The 27,704-nt window shown below is 63.3% G+C and overlaps 1 protein-coding gene across 6 annotated transcripts in view; it reads right to left on the bottom strand.

Annotated features, from left to right (window-relative positions):
• Positions 1–399: 399 nt before the first annotated feature.
• Positions 400–27,704, bottom strand: part of CACNA1H (calcium voltage-gated channel subunit alpha1 H) — a 63,786-nt gene continuing 36,481 nt past the window's right edge. The window contains exons 2-34 of one of the 6 annotated variants that reach the window (XM_082361061.1): positions 26,974–27,086; positions 26,735–26,868; positions 26,147–26,244; positions 23,801–23,960; positions 23,156–23,474; positions 22,937–23,029; positions 21,000–21,777; positions 19,350–19,792; positions 17,338–17,489; positions 16,388–16,573; positions 15,525–15,642; positions 15,073–15,228; positions 14,797–14,887; positions 14,431–14,639; positions 12,439–12,849; positions 11,829–11,929; positions 11,543–11,666; positions 11,396–11,464; positions 11,077–11,261; positions 10,673–10,799; positions 10,349–10,474; positions 9,995–10,084; positions 9,543–9,762; positions 8,930–8,947; positions 7,580–7,731; positions 6,644–6,753; positions 6,370–6,503; positions 6,082–6,152; positions 4,514–4,592; positions 3,587–3,708; positions 3,063–3,495; positions 2,791–2,948; positions 400–2,184 (exon numbers count right to left, since the gene is read on the bottom strand). In XM_082361061.1, the coding sequence (XP_082217187.1) occupies positions 1,189–2,184; positions 2,791–2,948; positions 3,063–3,495; positions 3,587–3,708; positions 4,514–4,592; positions 6,082–6,152; positions 6,370–6,503; positions 6,644–6,753; positions 7,580–7,731; positions 8,930–8,947; positions 9,543–9,762; positions 9,995–10,084; positions 10,349–10,474; positions 10,673–10,799; positions 11,077–11,261; positions 11,396–11,464; positions 11,543–11,666; positions 11,829–11,929; positions 12,439–12,849; positions 14,431–14,639; positions 14,797–14,887; positions 15,073–15,228; positions 15,525–15,642; positions 16,388–16,573; positions 17,338–17,489; positions 19,350–19,792; positions 21,000–21,777; positions 22,937–23,029; positions 23,156–23,474; positions 23,801–23,960; positions 26,147–26,244; positions 26,735–26,868; positions 26,974–27,086 (6,776 nt within the window). In that variant the 3' untranslated portion in view covers positions 400–1,188. Of the gene's footprint in view, positions 2,185–2,790; positions 3,496–3,586; positions 3,709–4,513; positions 4,593–6,081; positions 6,153–6,369; positions 6,504–6,643; positions 6,754–7,579; positions 7,732–8,929; positions 8,948–9,542; positions 9,763–9,994; positions 10,085–10,348; positions 10,475–10,672; positions 10,800–11,076; positions 11,262–11,395; positions 11,465–11,542; positions 11,667–11,828; positions 11,930–12,438; positions 12,850–14,430; positions 14,640–14,796; positions 14,888–15,072; positions 15,229–15,524; positions 15,643–16,387; positions 16,574–17,337; positions 17,490–19,349; positions 19,793–20,999; positions 21,778–22,936; positions 23,030–23,155; positions 23,475–23,800; positions 23,961–26,146; positions 26,245–26,734; positions 26,869–26,973; positions 27,087–27,704 lie in introns of all 6 variants that reach the window. The other 5 variants (XM_082361062.1, XM_082361059.1, XM_082361063.1 and 2 more) reach the window with 5 other exon arrangements.

Raw genomic sequence — 27,704 nt, 5'->3', positions numbered from 1 at the left:
AGGTAGGGAGACAGCAGAGAGGGGGGTGGCCCCTGCAACCCCAGGTGACTGCCCAGCTGGGAAGCGCTCCCACGGGGTCCGCCCCCTGCTCCCACAGCACCCGTTCCTGCTGTGAGCCCTGGCAGAAACTTGTTCCTAGTTGGATCAGACCCTGTTTCTCCAGTGTGTGAATGATATCACATGGTTCTGGCTGCTAAGATGAGCTCTACTTTTCCAGGGAAGGAGGGCTTTCTATCTGCGATCTGCCCAAGGGGTGGGGGGGGAGCCTGCAGGAGGCCTTTGTGGAGCCCCATGCCGCTGCTGGTGGTGGAGGCATCACCCAGGTTGGCCCTCACCCAGGCCACGGGCTTGCCACCTACCCACGTGAGGGACCGATTCTGACTGTGGAAATCCAACGCATTTCTTAAATAAGTTAATATTTATTCTGCTCTGCTTTGCCCCCCTCCCCTCCCCTTGGCTTGAGAAGCCGAGTTTTCTGCATCGGATTATTGCAAATGTTTAACCTGAATTTATAAAAGAAACAAAATGAAACAAGGGGGCATCAGCTGAAACTCGGCCCAAGCCCCACGGGCAGTGAGGGTCTTATTGCATGGTCCCCACTCCCTGGTGACCAGCTGTTTCCCAGAGACCAGAGTCAAGGGCATTCTCCAGAATCCTGAGGGGGACAGAACGGTGGGCAGTGGGTATGGAGGGGGGATGAGACAGCAATGAGTGGTGGAGACAAATGGATGAGAACTCAGACTGTGAGCAACATGAAGCGTGACCACGGTGGCCTTGGGGATGAAGCTGGAGGGCACAAACGGCCCTAAGCATGTACAAAAATAAGCGGATGTGAGAATGGGGCTCTGCTAGGTGGCCTCTGCTTTTCTCCTTTTGGTGTTTTCTGGTCCTTGTCCCTTGGACATAGCTCTTGTTACAGGACTGCTGACCAGGCCGCTGGCACGGCCTGGGACCATGGCAGCAAACTTGGAAATCCCAAACTTGAATTGAGGCTTCGGGCTGTGGGCTCCCCCTGCTCCACTTTGCCCAGAATAGCATCTGCCTCCTTCTCCCTGGGCTGACATCCTTCTGGCACCTTTGCCCTCAGTGGGGCCGGACCCAGGGTCCACGTGTAGCCCTGCCTGGGCCACCACCCTGCCGGGTGCACCCCAACCCCAGTGCCAAAGCCTGTGGGCACTGCACCCCGAGCTACACGGGCTTGTCCACACTGTCACCCAGGACTGGGGTGGACCCTTTCTTCGGTGGGCTCTCAGGGACTGTGAGGTGCAGCCCCCGCCCCTCCTCTGGGGGTTCTCCCGAGGCCACTGGAAGCTCCGTCTGCTGGGGTTCGGGAGGTGCCGTGATGCCTGAGGAGGAAGGTCTGGGCTCTGGGGCGACACCATGGCCACCATCCAAGAACAGGTCCCCCCTGGGGCCCCCCACGTCCAGCGGCTCAAAGGCAAAGTTCGGGATGGTCAGGTGTTCCGTGCGGCAGGGGACTTGGACCCGCCGTTCCCCCTTGGCAGCAGTGTCCAACCCTGCACTGTCTGTGGGCTCCAGGGGGTCCCTGTGGGGCACAGCCTCGCAGGACGGGGTTCTCCGCCGCAGGGTGGTGCTACCGCCCTCCGCCGCAGGGGCCCGGGCCGCACCCTCGTCCTCCGCGGGCGGCTCTATGGAGATGCAGGGGGGGCTCATCTTCTTCTTCCTGCGTGCTCCCAGGGCCAGCTCGGCCTCCAGGGCCCGGGTCTTCGCCTCCCCGGCCTCTGGGCGGCTGTCCCCACAGCCCTGCTCCACAGAGGGCCGCCTCTGCTCATCCGCCCGGCCCGGCTGGTCCAGGAAGCCCTGGGCATTGACACTGTAGAGCCTGTGCAGGTCTGGCTCACCGCCCACCACCCCGCGGGCAGCAGGTGAGGCCGAGGGGCTGTGGGCAGAGCTGGTGATGTGGCTGACCTCCTCATCAGCCGGGTCTGGGGCCTCAGCCTCCTCTGCGCCCAGGGCCGGTGGCCGGCTGGAGATGTAGTTCTGTCCAAAAGTGTGCTTGCGGATGCGGATGCTGGTGGGCCGCGGAGAACGGGGCGGGGACCTCAAGGAGGGCCCCAGGGGCGCCTGCCTCACAGGGGTCTTCCCACCAGGCTCTCCCCAGCCCGGGCTGCTGTCCCTGGGACCATCGACCTGCCCTTCTAGGGACTCTGTGCAGACTACCTCCTGCAAAGACATGGAGTCATATGAGACCAGCCAGAGACCAGGCAACAGGGACCCCTCCCCCCACCCCAGGCCAGGATGACCTCGTGACCCCCAAGGCTATGGGCCGGGGTGAGATAGGGCTGCGAGACACTGGTGTGGAAGCACTGTCCCCCAGCCCTAGTGTAGGAGGACCCCACCAACGCTGGTCATGCTGGGGAGGGGCTGTGAGGAGCAGACGGCTGGAGCCCAAGCTTCCATGGGCAGAATCTGCCATGGGCCCCTGGAGACCTGATGGGGCACAGAGCCAGGCTGCAACCACTGCCTGACTCCGGCACCACCAGCCCAGCTTGACACCTCAAGGAGGGAGGAAGGGAGAGGGGCCGAAGTCTCAGGTGAGAGTGGTCTGTGGGTACATCCAGGCCCACAGGAAAGGTTGCTGGGGGGGCCTGGGGGAGGGCGAGGCTGCCGCCTGAGGGGACACGGGTCCCCATGGCCAGGTGCCATCATCACAGGTTCCAGGGACACAGCACCTACTTCCCCAATGTCCCTGTCGCTCATCCTTCAAATGGGGAGGGAACCCCCACGGATCCCCCAGGCCTCAGCTGAGGACCGGAAGTCTCCTCCTACCTGTGTGCAGAGCAGCCGGCTGAGACTAGGGGAGCAGGCTGCACCCAGAGGGGTCAGGGCACGTTGGGTGTCGCCGCCCCTGGCCGGGGAGGACATGGCCGACGGGACCTGGAGGGATGGGCAGGACTCCACGGGCGGCAAGTGGGCGGTGACCGGGCCTGGGGCAAGAAGGTGCCTGAAATGTGCATCCGCTGCTGGCCCCACCCCTGCCCCTGCCGGCCCTGGCCGGCCCCGCCCGCCCAGGTCCTGGCTGTCTCCGCGTGGGGCTGTACCCGAGGTGCCCGAGGCGCCCGCGTAGGTCTCCATCTCCACCTCCTGCAGAGGGTGGGGATGAGCGGCCGCAGCGGGCGCCACGGGCCGGAACATGTAGCTGTCGTTGGGCAGCGAGAGCATCCTGGACACAGACACCTTGCGCACGACCAGCAGGTTGGGGGCGTCCGGCGAGGCACCCGGGCTTGGCGAGGCCGTGGGCCTGGGGCGGGCGGGGGGCCCCTGTGCCATCTCCAGCTCGACCTCCGCGTCCAGCTCGGCATCCTCGCGGGCCTCCTTGTTGCTCTCCTCCAGGTGCTTCATGAGCACGGCCACCACCACATTGACCAGCACGAACTGGGCCACCAGCACGAAGGTGACGAAGTAGATGGGCGAGATGGCCGGCAGGTAGCTGAGGCAGTGCTTGTCCTCACGGGCGCACTCCCGCAGCGTGTCCTGCAGGCGGAGGGCGGCGGGCAGGCTCCCACCTCTGTCTGCGGGGCCTTTCGTGGGCTCCCACCGCCCCGCCCACTGCGTGGGCCGGTACCTTCATGATCCCATTCCAGTTGTCCCCCGTGGACACGCGGAACAGTGTGAGGAAGGCCATGCCAAAGTTGGAGAAGGTGGCGTGTCTGCTCAGGCCCTCGCAGGGGTTGTCCTCACTGCACTCTGCCGGGAGGGATCTGGTCAGCCCGCCTGTCGGGGCCAGTCCGCACACAGGCCCTGCCCTCTCCCAGGGAGAAAGTCACGCTCCTCTGGGATGCAGGGTGGTGGCACAGCTCAGGGGCCCTGGCAGGTGGGTGCCTTCAACACAGGCCCAGCTCTGCATCAGCACGCCCCCCTTCTGTTCTGAGGAGTAACAGGGCTGCCCTGGGCACGAGGCGGCCCAGATCCAGGTTGTGGGGCACTAGCTGCTGGGTCTGAGGAGTCCCCTCTGGGCAGACCCTGAACGGTGACAGCCGCCTCACTCACCTCACAGGCAGGCCCACTGGTGGCTCCTGGAACCCACTGAGCCTTCAGTGACACCCAAAGGGGAGGGGGCTCCCACAGGGTCTGGGCTGCCACGAAAGGTTCCCACGGGTCCCTGCCCGGACTAGCCAGAGCCTCACGCCTGGGGATCTGAGGAAATCCTTGGTGACAATTAAGGACTTGCTGCAACATGTCCCCTGGGGACCAGGTAGGGTTCAGGTCACACCTGCATGTGGGCACGTGCACCCACACTCATGTGCAGCTCTGTCCTCCTGGCCTGGGTATGAACACATGTGCGTATCTGTGTGCACGTCATGGGTCTGCCACAGCACTTCTCCATGTGCCAAGTACATGGTCACCTCACGGTGAAGGGCTGACGGGAGCAGGGACCAGGGCCTCAGCCTGGCCAGCACCCGGAGCCGTCCGCGGACTGTGTGCTCATGCGTGATGCTGCGCCTTCGGGACCCCGTGTCTAGAGTGTGGGCCACGGCGCGGCTGCACTCACCGAGCCTCCCAAACAGCTCCACTCCCAGGGCAGCATAGATAAAAAACAGGAGCATGAAAAGCAGGCCGAGGTTCCCTACCTACATAGGAGAGAAGCAGAATGAGGTCAGTGGGGCCTCAGTCCCACCCCACCCCCTTTACCCAAGACCCGCCCAGCAGGGGATCAAGTTCCTGGGGACTGCCTCGAGCCCTGTTCTTAATCCATCCCTCTTGGCCTCGGAGCGCCTGTGGCCCCCAGGGCTCCCTGTCCTGCCTGGTGCCCAAGGCCCCTCTGCTGGCCTCTGCCCCTGCTTGGCTCCTCATGCCCACCCTGCACCCAGGGTGCTGCCTCCAGCTCCTCTGCTCCTCAGAACCTGGGAGGCGTCCCGAGGGCTCTGGTGGACTCTGTGCAGGGCCTGCCTTCAGCCTCAGGGTCCGCACCGCAAGGTGAAGGCTGAAGCTCTGCAGACAGTGAGGTCTGGCCTGACCCCTGCCCGAGGCTCTTCTGTGAACTTGCTGCCCACCCTCCCAGCGCCTGCTCACGCTCACTCTGGGCTATGGGGGGTGGGGGGGCTGCGCAGGGGCACCCTCACACGCCTCCCTGACCCTGACGTGGCTGCTCCCCCTCTTCTCCAGCACCTGCTCCAGCCCCCAGAGGCATGGCACTGGGGCGTGGCCAGGCCCGGGTTTCCCATCCTCCACCCCCACCCCTTCCCGTCACTCCCACAGACACTGGGCAGGCTCCAAGGAGCGCTGAGGAATCCTGCTGAGGGGCCAGTGGGGGCCGGCTGAAGGCGGAGGGCGTGGAGGGCTGGGGGGGTTAGTGGGCAGCTGGGGAGGCAGCTGGGTGGATAGAAACATGCTGGGCTGGTGGACAGACAGCTGGCCAGGAGGGCTGGATGCTGGACAGCTGGACACCTGGTAGATGGGTGGACAGACAGCTGTCTGAATGGATAGACAGATGTGTGGGTGGCTGGGTAGCTGGAAAGCTAGTTGAGAGGGCTAGATCCACGGCCAGATGGACATTTGGATGGATGGCTGGTCAGGCGGACTGGCAGAGGGACTGAATACTGCACAGATGGGGCGATAAGACTTTCAGCTCAAGAGACCACAAAGGATCAGTGTGGTGGCTGTCGGGCACAGGACGCGAGGACGCGGGGCCTGAACTGGCTCCAGAGGAGAGAGGCCTTTGGCCAACACCTGAGCCCTGGGTGTGGTCCTCCAAACTCGCCAAGCACACCTTTGCCACAGGCTCTGCCCTCTGCCCAAATCCCACTGCGTCCAGAATTACACTGGGGGATATAGGCACTGGTCATTGGTCTTCCCCAGAGAGACTAGACTGAGGCCCGGAAGGCAGGCAGCATGCCCCTCTCACAGCACAGTCCAGCAGCTCAGTTACTCCCTGTACCCGGCAGGGAGGGGGGTTGGTAACTGCAGTTGCCGCGAGATGGGACAACCACGTGAACGAGTGCTGATTGACAGTGAGTGAGGCCCCCCCCTTGCAGCTTTGTCCTCTTGGGGGCGTCTGTGATGCCCACCCTGGGAGCAGGGAAGCCAGACCCAGGCCCAGCCCCCGAGCTGCCGACCTACCTGGGGCAGCGCCTGAACCACTGTGTCCAGCAGGGCCCGCATACCCGTGGCCATCTTGAGCAGCTTCAGCACTAGGGCCGGGAGCCAAGCGTTAGCGGGGAGGGGGTGGGGCCGGTCTGACCCTCTCCTGGCTGGCCAGACCCGGACCACCCGTCCCCCCACTTCCCGTCACCAGCATAGTCCACCAGGGTGGGGTGAGGAACGACATGGGGTGGGTGGACACCTGAGCCCTGTCTACCGGCCCTCCTGACAGCCCGGAGACCCTGGTGGGACAGGTGGGTGGCCTACCGCGGGCAATGCGGAGCACACGCATGATGCGGATGATGGTGGGGTTGATGGGCAGCGCCGCGTTCATCTCTATCTCCTCCAGTGTGATGCCCATGATGGACAGCAGGACGATGGCCAGGTCCAGCTGGTTCCACCTGGGCCGGGCGGGCAGGTATGACTCAGTGCTGGCCACTGCCTCTTCCCCAGCCACCCCAGCCCTTCAGAGCACCAGGAGTCCCCTCCCTGTCCCCTGGGAATGTCCTGGTGTCACCACAGGGCATCCTGCTCCACACACCTGTCCTTGAAAAACCTCCGGAACCCAAACGCCACCAGCTTCAGCACGGCCTCAAAGACGAAGACGATGGTGAACACATAATTGCAGTACTTGAGGGCCTCGTCCAGAGACTGGGGACGGAGTGTCAGGCTCCTGAGTGTCAGACTCCCTGCCTGGCTGCCCCTTCCCCCCCGTCCTCCTGGCCCCTTGCAGCACTGGACGCCGCCCCCCCCCCCGCCCCCCCCCCCACCGCACCCATGCCCTGCCCACCCTGCTCCATCTCTCTCTGCTGCTGACCTGGGTACCTCCTCAGATACGGGACAGGTCTCAGCTATTACTGGACGCAGGTCTGTGCTGGGCTGGGGAGGGCTGCCTGAATTTACCCTCGCAGCCTTCTGGGGACAACTCTCAGGTGGGGGAACCTGCCCCTCGGAGCCCAGACTGCTGGCCCTGCCTGGACCAGAGCCACCCGCAGCCCAGGGCAGGGGCCAGCCCACCGGATGGGCTCAGCTTCAGCCAAAGAGTCAGAGGCTCTCTGCTGTTCTAGGAGGAGGGGGCGTCCCTGTCTTTAATGAAGTGGTGGCGATGCGATCGGAGGACATCTCCCTCTCTCAGTCTGGCCTTTCCTGGACTGTGAAATCCACAGTCTGGGAAGCTGGACTCGGGGACACTCCCTTAGCCAGCATTTTGGATGGAACTTCTCATGGGGTTGGGGAGGCCCTTGGGGCAGGTATGCCCCGGGAGTTTCCACTGGTTTTAAAGGAAGGAGGACCCTTTGTTCCAGCCACACATCCATGTACCCCATAAACCCCGGTGAGGACTCAGGCACTGCTGCAGACCTGGGGCCCCCAGTTCTTAGGGTAGCCCCACCTCGCTGAGCAATGGACCCCACCCGCGGCCCTCCCCGCTGCAGGCCTGGAGGCAGGGTGGGTGGGGTGTCCAGGCAGCAAACCCCACCTTGGGCTGGTTGTAGTGCTCCATGGACATGGTGATGACGTTGACGCCGATGATGAAGGTGATGAAGAGGTCCAGATAGTGACTGGTGCACAGAGAGTGGATGGAGCGACGCGTGGGTGAGTAGTCCGCATAGTAGGGCCGGCGCTGGGCCTCTGTGGGGAGAGGGCCGTGGTGAGGGGGTGGGTGGGGTGGGGTGGGAGGGCTGCCTCCCAGGGGCTGGAGGGTAGAGGTGCTGGGGGAGGGCCCAGGCTCAGACGTGGGCCTCAGGGGCAGGTCACCCACCGACCTACTCCACCAAGAGGGTCCCAGCCCCAGGGCAGACCCCAGGAGTGGGCCTGGAAGCTGAGACCCCACCTGGGCCCTGCCTTGGGGCCCTGCCGAAACCCCGCCCTGCCGGGAGCTCCCAAGCCAGGGCCTGTGTGATCTCTCTCCTGAGCTGGCATCAGGGTTCAGAGACACCTCAGTGATGAAGGGTGGGCAGATGGGAGCTTTCTTGGGGGGCAGGGCAGGGTGGCCTACCACACCCCCATCTTCCAGGCTGGGCATGTGCTGCCTTCTGGCCCCCAGGCCCGGAGTCCCTCCACTCCCTGTGCTCCAGGAGGCCAGTGGGCATCTGCCTGCTGTCTGGAGTCTGCCTGCTCTCCGGTCCATCTGAGGTTGATGGGCATGACCTGGGTGGTGGGGGGAGGTTGTGTATCTCCCAGCAGGTCTGTCTGCACTAAATGCTCCACCTGCTGTAACTCTTTAGGGCAGATCAGTGCCCACTGAGCTCCCACTGGGTGAGGGCATAGCTGCCACCACTGCATAGGGGACCCACCTCGGCCACAGAACCCCGTGGGCAGGGACCAGGGAGAGCGGGGGCCGACGGGAACCGACCCCTCCCTGGGGCCCGCATGCTCCTTGGTCTGGCATGCGGTCACTAGAAATCTTGGCTCAGCTCTTGCAGCCAAAGGGGCCAGTGACCAGTTGGGCCAGGCCAGCACTGAGGGCATGGAGTAGCCACCAGCCGGCAGGCGTCCCAGAGTGCAGCAGAGAAGCAGTCAGGCATGTAGGTCGGGCGGAGGAACACACACGAGCTTGAAGGCAGCAGCGTGGACACCAGGCAGGCAAGCCAGCAACCCTTCCTCCCACTGGCGCCCAAGCCAGCAACCCTTCCTCCCACTGGCGCCCGGCGCCCACCCCAGCCGTCCCGTGCCCACCCTGCGGTGGACCCCAGTGGGCTTGGCACCCGCCTGCGATGTCCACCCTTCCCTGTGGCAGTGGCAGAGGGATGGAGGTCAGGCCAGTCCGCAGCCCTGTGCAGTGGCCGGCAGAAGTGGGGGTTAAGGCATGCAGGGCGGGGGCAGGTACCTGGGTTGGGGAAAGTGCCTGGAAAGACAAGGAGATGGTCTGAGCTGGCCGCGGTGGGCGGGGCCAGGAGACACCACGCGGTGGGCGGACAGCTCAGCAGCCCCTCCTGGAAGAGGCCCTCTTTGCTCCCCAGCTGGGTGGGGTTTTCTAAGACCCTCTCTCTGTCTTGGATGGCTCTGCTTGCTCCCCCCACCGTGGCGTGAAAACTCATGGGGTGAACCTGCCCCTGAGGTGGTGGGGGGTGGGGACTGGGGTCTCATCCATCCCCTGTGCCTTTTGGGAAGGGACCCCACCTCCTGCTGCAGCCATCCTTCTCTGAGGGCAAGAAGGGCAAGCGTGCAGAGCCACTCGGTGAGGCCGGAGTTGCGGGTGGGGCAAGGGGACTGGGGCCAGGGAGGGGGCTCCGGGGCCAGGCTGCTGAGCTGCTGCCTGGGTGCTGCCTGCACAGCCCTGCGCCGAGCACAAGGGAGACCCGGGCTTAGGCCAGCAGCAGCCAGGTCTCAGAGCCGCCCCTTGGCTGGTACCCCAGTCCCCCGGTCCCCAGCCACCCTCCCACAGGCGAAAGGGGGTGCTCAGGCAGGTGGAAAGGCTGGGGTGACGCGCAGGTACCGACCCGCCACCGCCACCGGGAGCGCCTTACTCCTGCGTTTCCTCTCCAGGCGCCGCTGCCTCTTCTCTTCCCGCCGCCGCGCCTCCTCTGCCTCCTGGTGCTGCCGGCACTTGTGGAAGTTCTCCACCACGACGCCCACGAACATGTTGAGCACAAAGAAGCTGACGATGAGCAGGAAGGAGATGAAGTAGAGCAGCATCCAGGGGTTGTGGTTGGGCACGGGCTGCGGCACAGGAGTGGCACGTGGGTGCCTGCCCACGAGGGTGCCTGCCCACGAGGGTGCCCCTCCCGGGCACGGCCCCTGCCTGCAGGGTAGCTCTGGCCCCCGACGTGGAACTCTCCAGAAGTTCTCAGAGGCCAAAGGCGGCCTCTCGGGGAACATTCCCTGAGATGACCAGAGGACACGGGAAGAAAGGTCTGCTTGGAGGAGCAGGGCTGCCCACCGCCCACCGCACCTGCTGGTCTATGCCCACGGCGTCCAGCCCGTCGTACATGATGTTCACCCAGCCGTCCTTGGACGAGAGCACGAACAGGGACATCAGCGCCTGCGAGGCCAGAGCAAGGTGGTTACTTCTGGACGTGGCCTCCTGCCGGGGAGACACCCCAAAGGACCACACCCCCTACCACAGCCCCACGCACAGCAGACCCACCCACGACTCGCAAACCCGCCATGCTGCTCCCACCTTACAGATAAGGACGAGGTTAGGTGAGGTCACCCCCGCCAGGCTTGCCCCCCATCCCGACCCCCACCCCACACCCCAGCCTTGCCCACCATCCCGACCCCCACCCCACCCCCCAGCCTTGCCCACCTGGCCCAGGTTGTCGAAGTTGTACTTGCGTCGCACCCAGCGGTAGTGCGCAGCCCAGCACTCGGCCTTAGTGGAGATGTTCCTGGTGTCGGCGCCCTCGCAGTAGTAAAACTTCCCCTTGAAGAGCTGACCAGGGCGGGGCAGTCACCCAGAGGGCCAGGCCTTGCACCCCCACGCTCCAGACCCACCCCCACGGGGCCTCCCAGAGCAGCCGGATAGAGAGCAACGTCTCTCTCCCTGCCTCCTTGGGCCTTGGCCCTCCCAGGGCTGCTATGCTGCTGCTGACCACAGACCACCGTCCCACAGACAAGCAGGGCTATGCACCTGCACCCCTAGGATGCCGAAGATGATGAAGAAGGCACAGCAGATGAGGACAATGTTTCCGATGGGCCTGAGTGACGATATCAGAGTCTCCACCACCAGCTTGAGGCCTGGGGCACGGCTGATGACCCTGGACGAGGAGCAGAAAAAACGCGCTGTTGAGCCCACCCAAGGGAGCTGCCACCAGACAGAAGGCCCAGCGCTGCAAAGACCCCACCCCCTGCTGGCCCCAGGCCCTTTCCCTCCCCAGCTCTGCCCCACCCTCTGGCTCCACCCCACCCTCTGGCCCTGCCCTATCCAGCCACAGCCCCGCCCATTCGTACCCTTCCCTTCCCCAAACTCCACCCCATCCTTCCATAGCCCTGCCCCGATCCCCGATTCAGGCCCTGCCCCACGGCCCAGTCTACCTCAGGGGCCGTAGTGTCCGCAGCAGGCGCAGCACACGCAGGATGCCCAGGATCTTGGCACCGCCGGCCGACGCCATGGCCACGATGATGTCAACCAGGGACACCAGGACCAGCAGCCCATCCAGTATGTTCCAGCTGCTCTGCAGGTAGGCATGTTCACCAGAGACCAGGCCCAGGGCCACCACCTGGTGGGTGCAGAGGAGGGGCTGGTGGACATTATGTGCTGCACATGGGGCCAGGGCGGGGCCAGGGTGGGGCCACTGGGCAGGGCTGCGAGGCCAGACGGACAGACGCCTGTGCTCCCCTGGACACCCTGTACCTTCACCATCATCTCGGCCACGAAGATCGCCGTGAAGATGTAGTTGGAGATGCTGAGGAAGACGCGCTCCTGCAGGGGAGAGGACGATGGGAGGGGCCGGCCACAACGGCTGGACCCCACCCCTCCCAGGCAAGGAGGGCGCCTCACGGTGCTGCCAGGGTCAATGTCGGGCCTCTCCAGGGCGATTGTGATGCAGTTGAGGAAGATGAAGACCAGGACGACGTGATCGAACATCTTGTGAGCGATGATCTTCTGGCAGGAGATGCGGAACCTGGGGGCCGGGGGTGGGGGTTCAGGGACAGCCCCGGCCAAGCCCTTGCTTCCCGTCCCCAAGGTCCCAGAGGAGGAGCACAGCGCTCACCACGTGGTAGGGACGCAGGGGCCCAGAGGGAGGGGTCAGCTTTCCCAAGTTTCTCCCAGGTGTGCCCCATACCTGTTCTGTGGGGAGAAGAGGTACAGGGCCCAGGGCTCGCGGCTCCGACAGCACTCGGGCTTGTAGGGTTCCAGCACTTTCTGCAGCCGGGAGCAGCAGCTCTGGGGAGGGGGGGGGTCCTCAGGGCCCCTCCCAGCCTGGCCAGCCCCCAGCCTCTCCTGCCTTCAGGCTCAGCCCTGTCCACCCACCCGGGCACTGGGTGAGGGATCTATGCTGAGAGTCCAGGGGGGTGCCGGTTAAGTGGCCATCCTCAGATCCCTGCGCAGGTGGGCCTCCCAGCAGAACTGTCCAAGGCAGCAGAAGTGCCTAGCTGAGAAGGTGGTTCTGCTCTCTTCCCCTCTCCTCCCATGGGGCTCTCATTGGCTGACCGACTCCAGCTCAGAACAAGCCCTCAGCTGGAGGTGAGGCTGACCCTGGGGCGAATCCCACTCCAGAGCTCCCTGTGGATCAGCTGAGGCCACACCAGCCAGATCAGCTCCTGCCCAGCTTGTCCTGCTTCCCTCCCCCATCCCAAGGGCCTCCCATGAACGCTGCTCCCGAGTCCCCACCTGGGGAACCAGCCCACGACAGGGGGAGGCGAGGGGCTGACGTGAGGCCCACCCCCACTCACATCCTCCACATCATCGTCAAACTCGGCCGTGTCCTCCTTGTGGCTGTCGATGCGCAGGAAGAACTCGCTGGGCAGGGCCAGCCCGTTGCAGTCGTGGAGCTTGGTGGGCAGCAGGGCGGCCGGCCGCGGGGGCCGCAGGTCGAGCGTGCTGCGGTGGTCCAGGGACTCGGCGCGCCGCAGCGGTGTGGCACGTGTGCCTGGCGAGGCTCCCGCACCAGGCCTGCTGTCCTCGGCCTCCTCGTCCGTGCTGCCGCTGCCCTTGCCCTCGCCGGACAGCAGCGACTCACGCTCCCCGCACTGGCTCCGGCGCTTGAGGCTAGGTGCGCGGCCCAGGCTGTTCCAGCTGGAGCGCCGGCTGCTCCAGGTGCTGTTGGGGCCCCAGTGGGTGCAGGGCGAGCTGCGGAGGCTGGACTGCGGGGAGGGGGCAGGAGTGAGCAGGTCGGACGCCCCCCCCCAATTTACCCCCAAACATCCTGGCCTCAGGGGCACCTGGCACAGGGACCTTTCGCATCCAGTGGCATCACCATTGACACCCGTGGGTGACATCTGTACGTAGATCATCTCCTTTAACGAGCGGACAGCCCTGCTAAGGAGAGACACTAGCGGCACTGAACCTTCAGTGGGGCACCTGTGGCGCACAGTGGGTTGACAGCTAGCTGGAGAGACAGCCAGCAAGCGTCAAGAGCACTGAGTGGGCCTCCCGGGCCTGCTCGAGGACCAGAGGGTGGGCGAAGGTTATCAGCGGGCCTGGGACCAGCCACGGACCAGGCATCCTCAGATACCATCGAGCAGCTGAACTGGATCTCTGGGGAGGGGACCCGCATCAGTTTCTAGTTGGCAGACTCTGGACTTGCAAAGAGAAGCCAGGCGCTGCTTATCCAGGAGATAAACTGGACTGTGGTCCGGGGACTTCACCTTTGCTGTGCCTACCCTCTTTGCCCTTCATCGTTTTCACCTCAGGGGTCCAGCAGGAGCTGAGCTGGAATCCTTGCTCAACAGCTCCTGTCCTCCTCCCAGGGACTCCTAGCAGCTTGGCTGTGATGCATCTTGTTGCTAGATCACTCGGCCCACCCAAGGCTCAGCCCTGCACCTTTTCTGTTACCAACACACAATCGTCCTGCCTTGATGGTTTGCCTGGACTTTCCTCCAGGTTCATATCCCCGTGCTTTCTCTCCACGGTTAGCTTGTCCTGCTCTGCCCACCTCTCCCGGGCCCTTCTGAGAAGCCCAGAAGCCAGCTCTGGCTGTGTCTGCTGGGGGCGGTGTTTTCTGGGTTTGTCTGGAAAGGCCCTGTGGGCTCCAGCTCCGCAGGGTGCTGTTGGTCGTGATGCACGGAACCCTCCGCCCGGCTTCTGTCACCTGCTTCACATACTCAGGTTTTTTTGTATTTTTATTTCTTTTTTTATCTTTGGCTGCGTTGGGTCTTCATTGCTGCGTGCAGTCTTTCTCTAGTTGCGGTGCGCGGGCTTCTCATTGCAGTGGCTTCTCTAGTTGCAGAGTACAGGCTCAGTAGTTGTGGCTCGCAGGCTCTAGAGCGCAGGCTCAGTAGTTGGGGCACACGGGCTTAGTTGCTCCGCGGCATGTGGGATCTTCCCGGACCAAGGCTTGAACCCGTGTCCCCTACATCGGCAGGAGGATTCTTAACCACTGCGCCACCAGGGAAGTCCCACATACTCAGTTTCTTACACCTTTTTGCCATCCTTCTCTGTTTTCCCCTTCTTGTACGCTGTGTGCTTTGCCAGCTTTTATCTATGATTGCAAATTGGAAGATAAACTTCCGGCCTGACAGTCTACTCGCCTGTTCATACTCCTCCCACAAAAACGGCAGCTTCTGGCTCCATTTATAGAAAACAAAGCACTCAGGGCCAAGGGATTCCTGGGGTATGACTGGGGGGGGAGTGCGCAACCCTCACTCATCTCTGGGGAAGGCCTAAGGAACTGGGTGGGTGGAGCCTGAAGGTGCCCTGAAGCCAGGGCGGGGGACCATCCCTACCAGAGACTTCTGGTCCCCCAGCTGGGGGTCCACGGAGCTGCTGCTGCCACGTCGTGAGTCCAGGAGGCCAGGGGCCGCGTCCAGGTGTGGGGAGCTCTTGGGGGTGGGCATGGGTGTGGCTGCTGTGCGCATGACGAGGGGAGGGGGCAAGCTGCCCTGGCCCTCCAGGTGCCCGTTGGGGGTCACCGCCAGCGAGTACATCTTCATCTCTGGGAGGGGGGAGGAGGCCGCTTGAGCCTGCAGGGCTCCCAGGAAGGATAATCTGCCCACCCAGGACCCGCCCACAGGAGTCCCAGCTGTGCCCAGACAGGCAGGCAGCGACCCCTCCATCCTGTCCCTGCCCCGCCCCCTCACCCGCATGTGCACCTGTGGCCCTGAGGTCTCTGAACTTGTCCAAGTCCTCCTCCAAGTGGGTGGAGGTCTTGTCTTCATCTGTGTCGGACCTGGTGGCATCGCCCTGTGCCCGAGGAGCACACAGTACACGTGAGGCTCCCCTCAGGTGGAACCCCCCTACAGGAAGGCCAGGCCAGCACGGGGGTGGGTGTGGACAGAAGGGCCCAGTGGATGGAGGACGGAGTTCTCTCCATGTTGGTCTGCCCAATGTGCCTGGCTCCCACTGCCTCCCCTGGAAGCCCCCCTCACCTCCGCCTGGAAGCCCTCCACAAGGATGGCCACCAGCAGGTTGAAGAGCACGTAGTTGCCAAAGGTCATGAGGGCCACGAAGTAGAGGGCCGCCCAGGAGGAGGTGGAGGCCATGCCGTTGTAGAGGACAACGTTCCAGTCCTCCTGGGTGAGGATCTGGGGGAAAGGGGTGGCAGGGCAGAGTGGGCCCAACATGGGGGCCGAGGGGGTGCCAGGACGGTGGGCCTGGCTGTAGAAATGCTGACAGGCCCTTAGGACCAGAAGGAGCTCTGGACAAGTGAGACCAGGTCCACCGCCCCAGGGGCCAGGATCAATGTCCCTGCTGCTGTTCACAGCTCGTCACTCACTGTGGCCTTGGACAGACCTCAGCCAGCTCTGGGGCTGTTCTGAGCAGGGCTGTGGCTCTCCAGGGACTACCACGTACATGAAGGGATGGCCCCGCCTGGCTTTACCTGGAACACGGTGACGATGGCCCACAGCAGGGAGTCAAAGTTCTTCCTGTCAGGGACCGTGTCTCCAGTGTCTGTTTTCAGGCTGAATTTGCAGCCAAAGAGGTGCATTCCGAGGATGCTAAGGGCGGCAGACAGGGGTGCGGTGAGTGCAGGGGAGGGGGCACAGGTGGGGGGGTATGGGGGGTGCTGCCTGGTCACCTCCACACCCAGCAGCTGTTCCTCTACACCTCCCCCCGGACCCCCAGCTTTCTGATTTGCAGGGCCCTCCCAAGTGCCCACGGACGAGCTGTTTCCATTGTATAGGTGGGAAGACCAAGGCCAGGAATAGGAGGGACAACCAGAGGCCACTCTGGCTTCAGGCAGCAGCCAGGACCTGAGGTGCCTGTCTCACCCAGCCTACCTGGGGCTGCCCTCTGCCCTAGCCTCCTCCCCAAGGCCTGAGGCCCCGGGCCAAGCTGGCCCACGGCAAGGGCTCAGCAAACAGCAGCTGAAGCAAGAAACTCCAGCCTGGCTGCCCCGCCCCTTCTCTGCCTCCCTCATTCTTGGCTTTTTTGGGGGGGTACAATCCCCGATCCACCCATCTGGGGGCCAGTCCCATCACCCCACTCAACTATGAGCCGTGGGAGCAGAGCCCAGTATGCCGGTGCCTGGCTCAGAAGGTGCCCAGTCAGTCCTGTCTAAAGGAACCAATGACTGAGTTTCTGCTGCTGCTTTGAGGCTCCTGGCACCCCGGGCCCCAAAGCCAGAGAACAGGGCCAGCGTGGTGGGAGGGGCCTCCCCTCTGGGGCAGGCATGTGCTCAGTGCCCCAGGCCTTTCCCTCGCAGCCACAGTGGGCAGGATGACCCCCACTGCGCGTGCCCACCTGAAGATGAAGATGAAGAGCATGAGCAGCATGCAGAAGGTGGCCACGTTGTCCATGGTCTTCATGAGCACCACCAGCTGGCGCCGCAGTGCGGGCATGAAGCGCACCAGCTTGAGCACCCGCAGCAGCCGGAAGGTCCGCAGCACCGACAGCCCACCGTCTGCCTGCCCGATGATCTCCCACACGCTGTGGGCAGGCCGAGGCTCAGGAGGGCCTTCTCTGGCCACGCATCCCTGTGCCCACCCTGACCTTGGGATACCCTCTTCCCAGAAGCAGGAACACCAGCCCGGGAGCCACCGTGGCCTCCGCTCAACCCCATTCTGGGAGCAGGTTCAGCTGCATCAAGGCATCGACAGGGCTGAGGGATGGTGGTGACATCTCTGAAGGCTCCTAATCAGCTGCTGTCCTGCTGGCTGCCCGACCCCCAGAAGCTGCCCAATCAGAAGCTTCTCAGTTGAGGGCCTTTCCTGGTCCTACGCCTTTCAAGCTGTGCCTGGCTTGTCTATTCTTGTTAGGGTGGGGGATCCATTGACTCCTGAGGGTCCTGCTTCCTCCTGGGGAAGGGAATTCCCCCAGATTCTCCAATTCATTTCTGTGCTGATTTTGCTGTAGCAGACACCCCTCAGGCAAGCTGGCCTTCCTCAAAGGTTCTGAACCTTAAGTGGAGTCCGGCTGAGAGGCCGAAGGGCCACTGAGTGCCCACTCTGTTCCTGCAGGGAACAGCTCTACTAGATTCTACAAACTTTCACCTGAGATGTAGCTGACCTACCTGTGTGTACCCGACAGTGCTTGTGGGGAAGGGCGGGGATCCTGCCCCAAGACATCCCATCCCATGAAATACTGCTGGCAGGGCCTCTCCTGCTGGCTGGGGCTCTGCTATGTGTGGGGGGCTGTCGTCTGACACTGGAGCCTCCCCGGCCCCTGTGGGCTCCCAGGAGGTGGGGACCCACCTGATGACCACGATGATGCCATCGAAGATGTTGTAGGGATTCCGGATGTAGCCCAGCGGACCGCAGGCCAGCAGCTTCAGCAGCATCTCCAGGGCAAACATGCTCGTGAACACGATGTTGCTGATCTCCAGGGCGTTGGTCAGCTCGTCAGGCTGAGGGCAGCGGAGACATCATCAGGGCCCACCCACAGCTACCAGGGCCCCTCAGCAGGGGTGGGGGACCGCTCCACTGAACTAGGAGCAGGTAAGTCTGCATCAAGGGGCCAAGGGGCTGTGGCAGCATCTCAGAAGGAGCCTAACTGGCTGCTGTCTGGAGGAGAAAACAAGGACTCCAGCCATGTCCCCTCCAGCTGGACCCCAACCTGCCTGGCCCTCCTACCCTGACTGTCCCTGGCCCTCCCCAGGCCCTGCCTGACCTTCCCACCAGCATGTCTGAGAAACAGGGCTCCAGAGACTTCCCCAGACCCCACAAGCACAGGCCATGGGAAAAGGGGCTGGAGCAACTGCCTCAGGGTTCCAGGGTGGGCATGTGGGTGCACGGGGTGCAGAGCACACAGTTGGTGCCTCCCAAGAGCTGCCCTGATCCCTGGTGGCCTTGCACACCCTTCCTTGTCAGCAGAAGGCCCCAGAGGTCCCTCTCTTACTGGGGATGTGCTGGCCCGCCTGTGTGTGTGCACACCTGCACCAGTGTAAATGCTGGTATGTGTGTGTGCCAGTGTGTAGCCTGTTTGTGTGCACATGTGAGTTTGCATGTACCTGCATGTGCCATGCATGTGCACAGGGCCTCCCACGTGTGCACGTCTGTACACGTCCACATCTGCACAGGTAAACCTTGCATATATGCGTGTGTGCACGTGCGTGTGTGTATACACGTGTGTGTGCAGAGGCTCTTCCTTGCTGGGGATTCCCTCCAGCCTGCTGCTGTCCCTGCCTAGGTCTCACCCTCACAAAGAGAACCTCCCTGCCGGGGCTGCTGGAGGCTAACACTACTGGCATTTTCCCTGAATTGCTCCAGGATTAAAGAACATAGCTTAAGTGACTTGAAAAGCCCAGAGGATGGAAAACGAGGAAGGCAACTTGGTCATTAAAAGTGAACTGGCCTCGGGGCTTCCCCCGTGGTGCTGTGGTTAAGAATCCGCCTGCCAATGCAGGGGACACGGGTTCAAGCCCTGGTCCGGGAAGATCCCACATGCCGCGGAGCAACCAAGCCCGAGCACCACAACTACTGGGCCTGAGCTCTAGAGCCCGCGAGCCACAACTACTGGAGCCCGTGTCCCTAGAGCCTGTGCTCCACAACAAGAGAAGCCACTGCAATGAGAAGACCATGCACCACAACGAAGAGTAGCCCCTGCTTGCCGCAACCAGAGAAAAAAGCCCACATGCAGCAATGAAGACCCAATGCAGCCAAAAAAAAAAAAAGTGAACTGGCTTCGGTCCCCAGAGTGGACGCCCTCTCCCTGCCGGACCCAGTCGCTGCTCCTTCCTGGTGAGGCCCCAGTCCCGGGCAGGGGCTACTGGGGGGCCAGGCACCACCCCTACAATTCCTCCTCTGGGGGCCATTCCATACCACTGCCCTCTCCTGGCCACCCAGGGGTATTCCAGTGGGCACAGCCAGAAGGTCTGGCTCATGTAAGGGGGGGCCTCTCTCTGTGAGAACTGGGCTGTGGGAGTCCCATCCTGAGAAGAGCACTGGGTGGCCTGGTGAGCGCCCTCAGCCCCCTGCTGCCTCTGGGATTGTGACTTCAAACCCCCACCCCAGACAGGAAGACCTGCAGAGGCCCAGCCAAGGAGAAGCATGAGCGTTTGCTGAGTGGCTGATAAAAACTGTCACAACAGCTGACATTCAGCTCTAACGCCATCCCCTATTCCCCAACCCCCAGAAACCCCTCTGTGGGGCCCTGTAAGAGACTGAAGTCTCAAGGAGACACACGAGGAACGTGTTCCCCGGGGGTCGCTCCGAGAGCTGTCCATTCAGGCCCACTTCACCTCTGGAGGGTGCACCGGGCTGCCTACCTGCTCATGGTACTCGATGCCCATGCTCAGCGTGTTGGTGAGGATGGCTACCATGATGCCGCGGTTGAAGTACTTGCTGTCCACGATGCGGCGCAGCTTGCCGCTAAAGGAGGCCCAGACGCGGCCCAGCCCTCCCTGCTCGCCTTCCACGGCCCGCCGCTGTGCCCTCCGTCGCGTTCCTCCTGAGCCTGGCGTGTCCGCCGCTGGGGGTGGCTGCATGGGGTCACGGTGGTCCCCGTGCCGCACATCCCGTGTGAATTCGTAGACCCCGTTGCTGTCCGAGTCTCCGCTGTCTGAGTCACTGAACTCCAGCTCAGGGTCCTCCAGGGCGCTGGTGCAGTACGGGCAGCTACTCAGCTCACAGGTCAGCGTGCCCGCCTGGGGGCTGGGCAGGGGGCAGGGCACGCTCAGGCCTGACAGACGGCTGGGGGTCTGGCCCAGTCCTGCAGGGAGAAGGATGTGGGCAGCCTCAGGATGCTCAGCCGCAACACCAGGCGCCCGGGACCCACGTGCACAAGCAGACTGCCATGGGGTGAACGGTGTCTGTGCAGACATGCACATCGTACAAAGGCACACGCCTGGGCACTCACACCTGGGCATATGTGCACATCTGGGAACATTCATACACACCTAGGCACACACCTGAGCACATGCACAGACACACATGCCCACACCTGGGCACTCACACCTGAGCACATGCATGCCCTGCACAAGTACTCTCTGTTCACTCAAGGATAAAAAGAGGCAGAGAGGCTCATCCGCCAGGGGGCCACGCCATCCACAGAAATATGACGTGAGCCACTTTCCAGCAGTCACGTTAAACGGATGACGTGACTGTGAACATTCCAGGTCACGATGCGCAGGAGCCATCGTTGCTCGGTGCTGCCTGCCCGGCTGAGTCTCTGGGGCCCAGGTGACTGCACCGGCGGTGGCTTAGACTCCCCACAGCCAGGAACCCTGCGGGGCCAACCTGCCCCAGTGGGCAGTGCAGGACTATAGGCATGTGCATTTTGACACACCCCGGTCACCGTGTGAGGACACTCACACCTCTACCCACTCCAGGCACCCCAAGGGCTACTGCCTGCGCACGCCACCTGGGAGGGCCTCAGTCTGCATGGGACCCCAGTGTCTGGGGTGACAGTGTCCTGCCCGTCCCAGGTGGGTGAGGCCGGCACCTCAGGTGGGAGGACCGAGTATACTGGGGGGCACCCCGGCCCCTCTCTCCTCGGCCTTTGGGAGCTCTGTGACCTCGGCTTTCCCTTCCCTCTGCCCCAGCCTCAGTCTCCCCACCTAGAAAGGGGGCCGGCCACTCCTGAGAAATGACCAGGCCATGGACAGGTGGTCCCTCTCAGGGCCAGGCATGGGCAATGGGGCACAGCCCCAGGTTTTTTTTTTTGCTAGCTTCAGAATTCTCATTTCCACGTGGCAAACGCTCGTACCCCACTGAGCCGTCAGCTGCTCAGGGCTACAGGATGGACGGAGGTGCGGGGGACACTTCTCCCATCTGAGGTGCCCAGAACCCCCCCTTCTTCCCTTCATCCAGGGCTCCAAGGGAGGAAGGCTGGGCTCACGAGGGTTCGCACACAGGCGGGGATGTCCCAGGAGCCCGTCCCCCACTCCCCACTGCTCCCCACAGGGTGAGGTCCTTACCGTGCTCCCCGACCAGATGCTGGATCTTCTCGCAGGGGTCGGGGCTGCTCAGGCTCAGGGGGCTGTGCCCCCCGGCTCCCAGGGGTCCACCAGGACGCTTCCCCTTGGGCCCGGGGCCACCTTTGCCACTGCCTGCGGCCGAGGGCAGGATGGTGGGGTAGTTCATGGCGCCCAGCCCAGTGGCCAGCTTGAGGCCGGCAGCGGCAGTGGCCACAGCATGTGCCACCCGGGCCCTCTCCTGTGGCCCCTCCACGTGGCAGTCTGCATGGTACACGCTGTGCACTGACTCAGCATCGGGGGGCCCACGCCCGGGCGAGGGAGGTGCTCCGGCCCGCACCAGCCTGGTGTCACCGCCGCCTGGCTCGGGGCCTGGCCGGCGTGGGCTGCCATGGCTGAAGTGGTAGTGGTGGTGGTGGTGGTGGTGGTGGTGGTACACGAGGTGATGGATGGAGGTGGCGCGCCCTCCCGCCCGCCGTGGCCGCCACCCAGCACCCTGGCCGTGCGGCACGCCGCTGGGGTCCACCTTCTTGCACCAGCGGCTCTGCCAGCGGGCATAGAAGCGGAGGCCACGGCGCTTCAGCTTGCGGCACACATGGCCCACATACCGGAGGAGCTCCTCATAGCAGCTGCCAGGCTCTGAGAAGCTGGCCAGCGTGCTGTCGTTGGACAGGTAGCGGGCCCGCTGCTCCCGCATCAGCTGGTTCTCCCGCTGCTTCGTCTCCGAGAACTGTGTGGCGATCACCACTAGGCACAGGTTGATCATGAAGAAGGAACCCACCTGTGGCGGGCGGGAGGCAGTGAGCTCACCGGACGAGTGTCCCAAGGAGGCAGGGAAGCGGGGACACTGGGACTCACCGCCCTGGGCATTAGGATTGGGCAGGGCAGAAGACCAGGACAGCAGCTGTGGTTTCTACACAACAATCAAGCCCCTGATGAGAAAAATACTGAGCCCCACTGTGCACTGCCCGTTCTAGGGGCCCAGGATATGGCCCCAGGGTAGCCGGCGGCGGCAGGGCACCCTGTGATGGGCAGGGTCCTTGCTGATCCGATGTTGAGCCCCAGCATTTGGGATGGGTGGTGCAGGGTAGGTGCTCCTTGCCTATTTGTAGACAGTTGCAGGACATGTGGGGAGAAACGTCTTCCCGTCATCTGTGTGGTTTGTTCCCTCGTCCTTCAGCTCTGTCCCCAGCCACACCCTCCCACCCGGGTCAGGCCTTCCTCAGCCCCCACGGCTTCACTGTCCTCTGTGGCAGGGTCACCGGGTGACACTCTGCTCTGTTTGTGTTTATGGTCTGAGATAAGGTGGGACGGGTGCCTGGTTTAATTCACTGCTGGTCTTTGCAAACCCTGCCCCAGGCACCAGGGGCCATTGAGAGAACCAAGTGAGGGCCACCCCTGGGGGCCACAATCCCTGTGGAGGGCTGTGCCTGGGGGAAACACCTATACTGTGGAGAACTGTGCTGAGGACCCATGTACACTGTGGGGGGGGACTGTGACCCCAACAGGTGACCCTGACTCTCCTGCAGCCTCCTGATAGGACCTGGCCATGGGAGGGCCTGAGGGGCTGTCTGAGGTCTCTTTCTCCTCCCCACACACACAGGCTTCTCTGTCCTCCCAACCCTGCCCACCTCCTCCTGGGGCTGGACAGAGTCTCCCCCTGACTCCACCAAGGGCCCCCACCCACCTGCCCTGGACATGACGGCCCTGGGTCTCTGCTGCCCCCACCCTGCCCTATAGCTCAGTCAAGTGCAGGGACCCAAGAGGGCCAGCAAAGATGGCGCTGCGCCAGGGGCACAAGCAGAATCTCACTGGACCCCGGGGACAGGATGATGGCCGCTAACAGAGGAGGAGCTTGGGATCTGAGACAGGGCTGTCGCAAAGCGGGGGCGCCCCCCACACCCCTCGCCCCGTGCGTCCCACTCCGCCCCTGCACTTACAATGATGAGCAGGATGAAGTAGATGAAGTTATAGAAGGAGTGGGCATCCATGACGTAGTACATGATGTCCACCCAGCCCTCCAGCGTGATCACCTGGGGGGACAGGCAGCTGGTCACACGGACGGCCCTGAGAGGGCGGCGGGCCCTCCTCGCCTGCCTGGCACCAGCCCCCAGGCCCCGCATGATGGGCGCCCAGTGCAGGGGAGACCCAGAGCCCACCTGGAAGATGGCGATCCAGGCATAGCCGATGTTGTCGAAGCTGATGGCCCCGTTGTGTGGGTTGGAGTCGCCCGAGCGGCACACATTGTAGTACTGGTTCCAGTTGATGCAGGTGTGGTGGCCTGTGCCACCTGCGCCCTCAGCCTGCGGCTGCCCGTAGGCCTCCCAGCCCAGCGTGCACTCCACACGCAGCTCGCGGCGGCTGGGGATGTGCGAGCACTTCTGCATGCCGTTGTCCCGGCGAGAGGAGCAGATGAAGGGGTTTTCCTCACCCTCCTCCGGCTGGTAGTATGGCCGCAGGAAGCTGAGGTTGCTGTTCCTGAAGGCACAGAGATGGAGAGACAGAGAGAAGCAGACAGACAGACACAGTCAGGCATAGATAGAAACAGACATTAAAACCAAAAGTGACAGAGACAGACCCAGGCCCACCAGTGCTAGTGCTGCTCCAGGAAGGGTGTGTCCCTGGAAACAGGGCCTGGAGGGGAGGAGCCTGTTGGGGGAAGAGCCTGTTAGGGGAGGAGCCTCTGGGTGGGGAGGGGAGGGGCCTGGAGGGGGAGGAGCCTGCTAGAGGAGGAGCCTCTGGGGGCAGGCCCTGGGAAGAGCAGGTTAGGGGCATGTCCTGCAGGGTGGGCAGGGCCCCTGCACCTGGCGAAGGTGCTGTCCAGGAAGCAGCGGTTGCGCAGCAGGCCAGCCCAAAGCTGGACACCCACGATGCCGAAGATGAAGAAGACAAAGAAGCAGAGCAGGAGGACGTTCCCGAGCATGGGCAGCGTGTCCAGCAGCAGCGTGACCAGGATCCTCATGCCTGCAGGTGGCAGGGCAGCCGGTCAGTGCAGCGGAGCCCTCCTGGGAATCCCTGAGGCCCCAGGCCCTCCTGGGAGCCCTGAGCCCTCTGCCATTCACAGATGGACATCAGCACCTCTGTGGGGGACATGAGCTGGGCCCCCCCAAGTCCAGCATGCCCCAAAGGACAAACATCTGCGGTAAGACCCCACAGAGGGGAGCACGGCCATGGCCTGGAGGGGCTCAGGGCGGGAGGTCCCTGATCCTTGCGAATGCCGTATGGGACCACACTGCATCCAGGCAGGCCCCCAGGGTGACCAGACCAGGAGTCCCGTGGCCCCAGGCTCCTGCATGGGAGCAGCAGCCTGGGGGTCTTGCAGCAGATACTGGGTTCGGGAACCAGCGTTTCTTTCCATCCTCTGTGAGAATCACATTGAGCAGAGCCCTGCACTGGAGGGGAAGCAGGGGCTATGTGCACCCCAGGGCAGGAAGCGGCTTTTGAAGCTCTTGTTCCTGGGTGCGATGGGCTGCATGTATGCTGATTATTTGAGGGAGTGGGTCAGCCAAGCCCCATGCGCCCCTTGGTCCCGGGCCTGCCCCCATCCCAGACCTCAGCGAGGATAAGACTTGTTTCCGGAAACAAGCAAGAGCTGACCTAAGGGTGCAGGCAGAGCCCTGGGCCAGGGGGCTGAGCCAGGGGGCCTCGTGGAGAGCAACCTGGAGCTGCTGGATGGCAGAGGTGGGACCCCTGGGGTCACAGGGGGAAATCACAGCTGGGAGAAGCACTGAAGTTTCAGAAATGGACAAGAGGAAGATTCATCAGGGACAAAGTGAGCACCACCCTGGCCAGACAGCAACTGGCTCAAAAAGCCACATATGATCCAGGGTCAGAGTGGACCCCAGGCAGCCAGAGTGAGACACAGCCTTGAACATGACCACTGGGGGCTCACTGCGAGGGGCACATGGTCCTGCCTGGGGAGGCACCCTGTTTAGGACCAGGACATGTCCCCAGAGCGAGGCCAAGCTGCTGGCAGCAATTCTGGCCACTGCAGGCATTTGGTCTGAAAAGTGAAGATCTGTGTTGTGAAAGGGGCTGTATTATCACTTCACACACTGAAAGAGGGTCCAGGTGAGCGGACTGAGTGCCTGATGGTGCTGGGCACAGAGCCAAGAACCACGTATGACACCTCACCTCAACCCACAGCCATCCTTGAGGAGTACCACATTCACAGTCGGGTAAACCAAGGCTCAGAGAGGTACAGTACTTGCCCAGGATCACATAGCATCTGAGCCCTGTCTGATCCCTGAGGGTATAGCCAGGTGGCACGTAGAAGGAAGGCCCAGGGATCTCACAGCATAAACCTCACCCATCTGCCCTTTGGTGGAGCTGACAGCCCCAGGGGGAGGGAGTGACCCACCCTGGGGGTGTGTGACTTCTTGGAGGGGCCGCAGGACACACCCTGACCACCTGGACTTCGGTGCTGAGGCCACCAGGACCCAGGTCAGGCAGCCAGAAAGGCTGTGCGCACCTACACGGCACACACAGACCCACATGCACATGTGTGTATACAAACTTTACAGTCACATGGGCACCACCCACACACAACCCCAGGAAAATTAACGGCTGAAGTCGGTCACATCCCTGAAGACTTTGAAGGCACAGAAACTCCCAAACAGCCCCATGTGGGCAGATGACCTGGGTCCGGACAGACCACATTCCAAACGAGCAGCCACATGACCCCCTGGAAGCTTTTCCACCCTTCCCTGAGCACCAGATCCTTTGGCAGAACTCAGACCTGAGAATCAGGGTGGGCCAGACAAGAGAGCAACCAAGTTCTGCACAGCTCCCGGGCATGACCCCAAATGTTGTGCAGATGAGGAGTCTGAGGTTCAGAATGGCCCCTGTCACTCAGCAGCACCGTGGGGAGTCGGGACCCCACACAGCCTGCCTGCCCATCACACCCCAACTCGGTCCAGTGTTGCTCTGTCCTCCCCAGAAAAGGAGTGGCACATCCTCAGGTTCCTATGGCGAGTGGCAGGAGGCCAGCCTCTCCTACCCTGGCACTGGGGTCTGGGCTGAGGCCAGAGCATCCAGACGCCATACAGGCAGTGTGGCCTTCTGGTCTTGTGCCCCAGTGGGTCCTCAAAAGCTCTCATCAGGGCTAGCAGAACACACCTGTCCCAGGCCCGGGTGTGGGGGTTACTTACTGGGCACACGGTTGATGGCACGAAGGGGCCGCAGCACGCGCACGGTCCGGATGGCCGAGAGGCTCACGTTGTGTCCGTCCAGAGAGTACTCCATCATGCTAGGAGCGGGGCAGAGAGAACGGGGGCTCAGGCGGCCGACAGGTGCTCTGGGGACAGAGCCAGGCCAGCGGGCACACGGCTCTCTCCAGGGCACCCTGCCAGCTGAGGCCAGGAGGCCAGGGCAGGTGAGCACATGCCAGAGGCCTGATCCCCACACCATGCACCCAGCCTGGCTGGGCTCCAGGGCAGGGGAAGCATAACCTTAGGTTACCACTGGGGGCTCCTCACCACTCACAGGCCACTCCATGCACCCTGTGTCTGTCCTGCTGTCCCTGGTGCTGGCACAGGGAGCCCTGGACAAGTGTCCTGCCCCCGGTACCCCAGACCCAGCTACCCCCCAGACCCAGCACCGCCTGAGTACACCTCCCCATCCTTCTTCCTTGGGGGCCCAGGGGCTGCCGTGGGGTCTGAGGGGGGCAGGGCTCCCAGCCAGGCCTGGCCAGGTACGGGGGCCACTCTGGGCTGGTCTGCGGTGGGGCGGGGCCATACCCTGCCATAACGATGAAGAAGTCCAGCCTGTTCCACGTGTCGCCCAGGTAGCACTTCTGCCCGAACAGCCCGAGGGCGATCATCTTGATGACCATCTCCACCGCGAAGAAGGCGAAGATGAAATCGTCAAACGCCTGCAGGAGAGGGGCCTGAGAGCTGGGCCTGCGCCCCTCACACCCAGTCCAGGTCACCTGTGGCCAGTCCCGCCCCGCCGGCCCCGCCCCACCGGCCCCGCCCACCTCCAGGATGCTGCAGCGCTCCGAGCGGCACTCGACGTCCTCGCAGGGCCGGAACATGCCCAGGGTCACGCAGTTGAGCATAATGACCAGCATGCTGACGTGCTCGAACCACGTGGGGCAGGTGCTGAGTTAAGGGTCCATGTGGCAGGTGGGGGAGCCCCAGAACCCGCCCCCAGCACCCCCTACAGCTGCCACAGGGTCAGTCCCTCAAAATCCGCTCCCCCGTGGCCAGGCCATCAGCTGGGCAGTGAGGGACAGACCCCCCAACACCGGCCTCTGGACACTGCTGCCAACCCCTCGTGTACAGCAGGACCCTGGATGGAGGCGAGAGGCCAGCCACTGCCCCTCTGCCAGGCTCCCACAACTCTGATGCCCTAAACTGAGGTCAGCCTCTTGAATTAGCAGTCTCACCAGCACTGTCCAGCTGGGACCCCAAGTACCGTAGACACCTCACGAGGGCAGCCCTGAAGACCCCTCCCCGTGGCCCTGCATGAAACCTTCCGTGACCCCAGCAGATGGAGAATGCCCTGACCACAGCGATGGGCGATGAGGGATGTGGACTTGAGCCCAGCTCAGTGCCTGGGCCTGGAGGACCCGCAGCTCTACTGTGTGCCCAAATGAAGGGGGCCGGAACATGGACGGACAGGTGAGTGAGGACACTCCCCCCCACCCCAAGTTAGTCCTGGGAGTGGAAGCCGCCTGCCCGTGAAGGGTCCTGTCCAGGAGAGTCT

Source organism: Balaenoptera borealis (assembly GCF_965194805.1).
Source record: "Balaenoptera borealis genome assembly, chromosome: 16".
Lineage (NCBI taxonomy): Eukaryota > Metazoa > Chordata > Mammalia > Artiodactyla > Balaenopteridae > Balaenoptera > Balaenoptera borealis.
This window is presented reverse-complemented; position numbering and strand designations above follow the sequence as displayed.